At 45.8% G+C, this 6,841-nt stretch overlaps 1 protein-coding gene across 1 annotated transcript; it reads left to right on the top strand.

Annotated features, from left to right (window-relative positions):
• Positions 1 to 2,777: 2,777 nt before the first annotated feature.
• Positions 2,778 to 6,311, top strand: Chchd2 (coiled-coil-helix-coiled-coil-helix domain containing 2). The gene is made up of 4 exons (XM_076839900.2): positions 2,778 to 2,928; positions 4,111 to 4,360; positions 5,235 to 5,388; positions 6,039 to 6,311. Exons 1-4 carry the CDS (start codon positions 2,879 to 2,881, stop codon positions 6,047 to 6,049), a joined length of 465 nt encoding a protein of 154 aa, XP_076696015.1. The 5' UTR covers positions 2,778 to 2,878; the 3' UTR covers positions 6,050 to 6,311.
• Positions 6,312 to 6,841: the final 530 nt, after the last annotated feature.

Below are 6,841 nucleotides of genomic sequence, written 5' to 3'. Positions count from 1 at the left end.
GTTGGGTGTTTTTTTACTTTAAAGTTTTCAAAATAAACTTACTGTGAAAACCACTTTGTAATCTGCTCTTGTACTTAATATACTGTGACAACTCCAGGCATGGTGGTGCACACCCGCAGTCCCAGTGACCCACTAGGCTGAAGCAAGGGGAACTTAATGGTTTGAAGCTGGCGAATGAAATTTAGGGAGACCCTGTCTCAATAAAAAAGGTCTGGGGATGGAATGTATCATATAAATATGTATATAGATGTATCATATAGATAGACATGTATATAGATGTATCATATAGATGTGTATATATATCATGTCAAATGTTCTTTTATAAATTTTTTCCATGCTGGAGATTGAACCCAGGGTCTTGCTCATGATAAGCAAGCACTATGACACTCAGCTATGTCGGGTGTGGTGGTGCACGTCTATAAGTCCATCAGTCTGGGAGGCTGAGGCAGGAGGATCCCAAGTTCAATGGCAGCCTCAATAATTTAGTGAGATCTTAAGCAACTTAGCAAGACCCTGTCTTAAAATTAAAAAATAAAAAGGGGATGTAGTTCAGTGATTAAGCACCCTTAAGTTCAGTCCCTAGTACCAACAACACTGAGCTACATCCCTAGAACCCTTTCATAACTTTAATGACAGTGTACATTTCATCATATTTAACTTATAAATAATTCTATGTTGTAGTATACTTAAGTTGTTTACAGGTTTTCTCTATTTTAAGTCCGTTAAATGAACATTCCTACAGCTAATTTCTACAATCAGGAACATTATACAATTTAAATTTTCCTGTTAGGGATGGGGATGTAGTTTAGTGGTGGAGCCCTTGCCTATCTTTTAAAGGCCTTGGGTTTGATATCCGCCTCTGGAAAAAAAATTCTGATGCCATTAGGTGTAGTAACACATCTGTAGTCCTATGATAGCTTGAACCCAGGATTTAAAAAAAAAAAATTTTTATTTTAATTTGTTTTATACGACAACAGAATACAATTCATATTATGCATAGAAAGCACAATTTTTTCATATCTTTGGTTGTACACCCAGAATTTAAAAAAAAAATTTTTTTTAGTTGTAGATGGACACAATACCTTTTATTTATTTTATGTGGTGCTGAGGATCGAACCCAGTGCCTCATAAATGCAAGGCAAGTGCTCTACCACTGAGCCACAACCCCAGCCCTTGAGCCCAGGATTTTGAGGACAGCCTTGGCAAAGTAGCAAGAACCCTTCTCAAAACAAAAATAGAAACAGTCTTCTCTAAATGATAGTACTAAAAATAAAATTGTTGCTTATTGCCTAATTTGAATATTTTTACTGCAATCATTGAGTCCATTCACCTAAATTATCTATAACAACTTTTAAGTTTCTTGGTTCAAATTTTGATCACTGTAAGTGAATTTAGGTGGAGGGGACTGAACCCAGGGTACTCTACCACTGAGCTACATTTCCAGTCCTTTTTGTAGGGTCTCCCTGCGATGCTGGCTGGCCTTGAACTTGTGATCCTCCTGTCTCATCCGTTTGAGCCACTGCTCTTGTTTATGGATCTTAATACAAAAATTCTCAACAAAAAACTAGCAAACCAGGGGCTGGGGTTGTGGCTCAGTGGTAGAATGCTCGCCTAGCATGCTTGAGGCACTGGGTTCGGTCCTCAGCACCACATAAAAATAAAGGTATTGTGTCCACCTACAACTAAAATAATAATAAAAAAAACTAGCCAACCAGATAGAGCGTTGTTAACAGTCTTATACAACAATACCCACCTCTTTCACTCGTTTTTATGGTTCTTACTAGTTGTCATAGCAACTGTCAACTCTTGGTGTCAGGTGTGTGAGGTTGTCATTTAGCAATCACACAAGACAATAATGAAGTTAGAGGTTGCCTGGGTCACTCTGGCAACACCTTAGATCCAGTCAGTCTTGGCTAGCCCACCTGAGGAGCCCACCTGGCCTACCTGCATCTGCTGCTCAAAAACAAAATTTGCAAGATGGCCCACACCTAAATTCCAGCTACAAGGAATTAAAATTAAAAGAGCCTCAAAATTAAAAGGGCCAGAGATGTGGCTCAGTGGTTGAATGACCTGGACTCAATAACCAGAAAGAGAGAGAAAAGAAAAAAGCAAGATCAGGATGAGGCAGCAAGGTTCCACGGGGAGGTCAAGGGCAGGGCAGGACAACACCGCCGCCTCCCGGCAGGCCCCGATCCGCCTCCCCTCTAGTGCGGCGGTCTCGCCTCCTGCGCTTTCTTCGCATCACCACCGCCTGACTCAGGGAGGCTTTGGAGTTCCCCTCTCTAAAACCCAAGCTCCGCGAAGGCAGATCTGGGGGTGTGTCTGTGTGTAATTACTATTATCTGCGGTACTTCGGCCGGAGCCCGGGATCGCAGCTAGTCACCGCAGGGTGAGCCTCGCGGCCCGGGGGCGTCACGCGGGGCCCGCGGCGTGCGGACGCTGTCCCGCTCCGGACCGTAACCCCACGGCGGCACGCAGAGGGGCTGTCGTGACGGACACGAGGCGCTCATGCCACGCGACCTTAGCGGGTCACACGGACACGCGGCTTCCTTGCGCTGTCTCCTGAATCCATTCTCGAAACCCTCGCAAGGAACCTAAGGCCGCCGGCTCTCTGCCCGCGCCCAACACGCCCCGCAACAACTTCCGGTCTCCCAGAGCGCCGGCGCCCGCTCATGACATCACGGCGCGTGCCAAGCCGTGGTGACGTCTTGCTCTTCCGGTGACCTTCAGGGCCCGTGGACGTCGGCGTCCAGCCCCTGCCTACGCGCTGATTGGTTGCGCCCCGGACAGCCCCGCCCCCAGCTTCCGCTAGCCTTCGTAGGTGGTCGCCTGTGCACTGCACTTCACCTTCTGGACGCCGAGCTTTCTGGAACTTACCATGCCGCGTGGAAGCCGGAGCCGCACTTCGCGCGTGGCGCCCCCAGCCAGGTGAGGCCCCTCGGGGCGCGGGGTCCCTGCTTGGACGCCCAGCTGCTGGCTGCGCGACGCGGGGTCGCGGGGCGAGCGGGTCCGGGTTAGGGTTAGGGTGCGGGGAGCGCAGGACACGGCGTCTCCTGTTGTGGTGCGGGACTCGCTGGTGCGGTTGTCACGCCGGGGCGCGAGCTCACCCGGGCGCTCTGCGGGAGGGACTTGCGGGGAGGGGACCCGGAGGTTCCGAGGGCCTGACCTGGGAGAAGGTGGCGCAGCGGTGTTTGACGCGCCGGTGGGAAAGCTGGGAGCGCAGGTACGTGCTGCAGCCCGGCAGTCGCTGGCGCTGGCCGCCTTCCAGTCCAAAACGAGATGCTAGCCCAGACTTCTCCCCAGCCGAGTCTCCTGTGGTTTGAGGACAGGTCTCGCGGTGTTGCCCAGGTTGCTCCCATACTCGTCCCGAGCGACCCTCCGGCTTGGTTTCCTGGGGACAGCCCAGGGCTAGAGCCTTGGAATGTAGCTGGCACGGTGAGGCTCACCTTGGTTCTTCTGAGATTCTTGATATACCCCAACATAGCTTCTCTAATGAAATTTTCTCCTGGCCAGGCACCTGTAATCCCAGCGACTCTGGGGGCTGAGGCAGGAGGATGGCAAGTTAAAGGCCAGCCTCAGCAATTTAGCAAGACCCTGTCTGGAAGTAAATAATAAAGCATCCCCTGATTCAATCTCCAGTGCAAACAAAAGAAAATGAATTTAGTCCTTAATATTTAATATAACTTAGTTTTTTTAGCCCACTGTATCAAAAGGCATCATGACATTTTAAATTATATGAAGTAATTCTTGGAAGTTTCAGTAGAACGTAAGCTCCACCAAGGCAGAGGTTTTTGCCTCTGTTATATTCCCAGCCTCTGCAATACTGCTGCCTAATGTTTGAGTAGATGAATTCTAGGTTTTTTTCTTCCTTCATTGTCTTTTCTTGGTGACACCAAAGACTGATGCAGGTGCTTTAGTGCTGAGCTACCCCAGACCTTTTTACTTTTTTCATTATGAATGTTGGAATAAATGTGTTTTGAAAAGATTCTGTTACCTATATGAAAACTTTGAAATGGTTGCAGGGGTAGGGATGGGAAGAGAGTTCATTTTTAAGTTGGCAGTTCACAAAACCAGTTAGAAGTACTTCATCCTTGTTCCTTTTTCTCACAGCCGAGCCCCTCAGATGAGGGCTGCGCCCAGGCCAGCACCAGCAGCTCAGCCACCAGCTGCAGCCCCACCAGCTGCAGTCGGGTCCCCTGCTGCAGCACCCAGGCAGCCAGGTCTGATGGCCCAGATGGCAACCACTGCTGCTGGTGTGGCAGTGGGCTCTGCTGTGGGGCACACACTGGGCCATGCCATCACTGGGGGCTTCAGTGGAGGAAGTACTGCCGAGCCTGCAAAGCCTGATATCACTTACCAGGTATGTTTGGGGAAAATATAACTGTTTATAAGTTCCTTATGCCTAGGAATTGTCTTTAAGGTTAGAATCTACAATCCATTAATAGAAAGTGTGTTGTCAAAAGCCCTATCTGACATTGAGTTAGTGATTCAGACCAGCACCAACAAGTACTGTGCAAATTGGGTTTCTTCCTAAGGTGTACTGTTGGGACAGTCCAGCCTGACTCCCTGTAAAATAGCCATTTTCCCCTTCAAGTATTTTATCTCAATGATTTTTCTTATTAATCTAATCTCAATCTTAAGTAATCAAAAATCTGCTTTTTGATCCCTTGCCTGATATTTTCCAGCACCTCTCTGAAGTGTGTGGATTTTCTTTACTAATGAATACAAGTTGGGACTCTATAATTCTGGTGTTCTTGAAACTCACCCCTATTTTTCCCATAGTAGTCCCATTTTTCCTCCATCGAGGTTTTTTTTTTTTTTTTTTTTTTTTTTTTTTGCCTGTGTGGGTGCTGTACTGGGCTACTTCCCCGGTATGTTTTATTTGTATTCTGTTCATTTTGTAGGGCCTCACACATGCTGGGCAGGTGTTTTACCACTGAACTGTAACCCTAGCCCCATTTAATCTTGAGGTGCCCAGATAACCATTCTGCCTTATTTGCATCTGTTTTCATGAAACTTTCTTATTGCAGCTGAAGTTTTGTTAAAATTCACTTGCTTTCTGCCTCTTAATATTTTTCACTTTCAGTGTTATTATGTGGACACTTTGATTAATTTGTATTTGATCCTGGTTGTTTCCCCAGTTAACTGCAAAGACTGTAGCTGCTGCCTTTGTCTAGATGTTTATATGATTTTCTTTCTCAGTAGTTACCAGATGTTTTGCCTTGACTTTACAGGAGCCTCAGGGAACCCAACCAGCACAGCAGCAGCAGCTTAGTGACCCTTGCTTTTATGAGATAAAACAATTTTTGGAGTGTGCCCAGAACCAGGCTGATGTTAAGCTCTGTGAGGGTTTCAATGAGGTGTTGAAGCAGTGCAGAATTGCTAATGGTAAGTGATCCGGCAGGCTTGCATGTGCTCAGTTCACAGTGGTATTCCTGAGCCTGTGGAACTTAGGGAGTCTGTTGATAAATTACACTAACAAGTTAGAAGAAGTATTGTTTAAATTTCTCTGTGCTTTCACCAGCTGTGTTCTAACTATGACTCTTCCTTAAGCAAATATAAATGCCAGATCTTGTTATGTTTTACTACATGTGAGTGATCTCTTAGCCTTAAGGCTGTGAGTATAAAATTACATTAAGTTCCTCAAACTCTTGAGATTGGCTTTCTGAAATTCGTAGTCAACTTACTTTTGTGTAAGTGTCTCCTGCCTGTTTTAAGAATTTTATTTTTCCTCCTTCATTTAGGTAGGAAGTCGGGGAAAATTTTTAAATCCTTTTAGGTGGTTGAAATATGGAATTAAGAGATTGCCTGTCCAAGATTGTCAGAAGACTTGTTGGCATTACATACAGTACCAGAATAGCTGAATTTCTCTCTCAGAACTTTATTCCTAGAAGCACATACACCTTGTCTTTTCTGTTGAGGCGGCTGGAGAGTTGAAACTTTGTTAGTTGAAAGAAGCCTTCAGTAGCTTATCTCAGACATTTGTTTTGTCAGTATCTGCAGCCAGTGCACTTCTAACTTACATTTTCTGTTTGCAGGATTAGTCTAATCAAGAAGTTTAAATTGAAGAATTGGAAAATCGGCTCTGATGACCAAGTTACTTTAACCTAAAAATGTAATTGATAGTGAAAGTATGAATATAAAACTGCAATGTAAAGCCTCATTTAATAGCTTCAGTTTTTGTGAATGGCAGCAAATGATATTCTAACTGTATGGAAGTTCACAGAGTTGGGACTGGCAAATATGTGGCCTCCTGAAGTCAACTGTTCTGATGTTCTTTGAGTATTAGAATAAAATGATTTTCCTCTTGAGGTTTTTGGTAATGGTTGGCCTTTTAAGTATGAGTTCATAAATTAGATCTGCATGCCAAACATGATGAATCTCACAACAGAACACAGTAGTCTCCACGGGTCTCCATTCCACTCATCTCTAGGCTTTGGATGCTAAATTAGCATCCACCTAGAAGGTCTGACAGCTGCCTGAGGGGTGCATCAGGAGGAGCATGCAGGCCTGCCTTGGGGGCTGGGGTGTGAAGGCCGGGTAGTGTGCATGCCTAGCTGCCTGAGGCCTCAGGTTTGATCTCCAGCACCAGAAAAAGTAACAAATCCTAAAAAATATTGTTGTAATGGAGTGACTGGCAAAGGAGATGCAGCCACAGGCTTCCTACTGGATGGGTTTACTGGGGCCAGGTCAGTACTGTGCTGTCCCCCAGTGTGTCCACTCACCTCAAACTCCCCTCCCTGTGCCCCAGGTCATTTTTAAGTTTTAGATGACACAACACTTTTATTTATATGTGGTGCTCAGGATTGAACGTAGTGCCTCACACACGCACAGCTCCAGA

The sequence above is a fragment of the Callospermophilus lateralis genome, chromosome 19 (assembly GCF_048772815.1).
Source record: "Callospermophilus lateralis isolate mCalLat2 chromosome 19, mCalLat2.hap1, whole genome shotgun sequence".
Classification (NCBI taxonomy): domain Eukaryota; kingdom Metazoa; phylum Chordata; class Mammalia; order Rodentia; family Sciuridae; genus Callospermophilus; species Callospermophilus lateralis.
Note: the sequence above shows the minus strand (reverse complement) of the source record. Positions and strands in the feature narration are given on the sequence as shown.

Excerpts from the sequence above, each read along its gene's own strand:
- Chchd2 (XM_076839900.2), top strand. The coding sequence starts at position 2,879 with ATGCCGCGTGGAAGCCGGAGCCGCACTTCGCGCGTGGCGCCCCCAGCC. Across the intron at positions 2,929-4,110 it reads CGCGTGGCGCCCCCAGCCAG|CCGAGCCCCTCAGATGAGGG; the intron begins GTGAGGCCCCTC and ends TTTTTCTCACAG. Across the intron at positions 4,361-5,234 it reads AGCCTGATATCACTTACCAG|GAGCCTCAGGGAACCCAACC; the intron begins GTATGTTTGGGG and ends TTGACTTTACAG.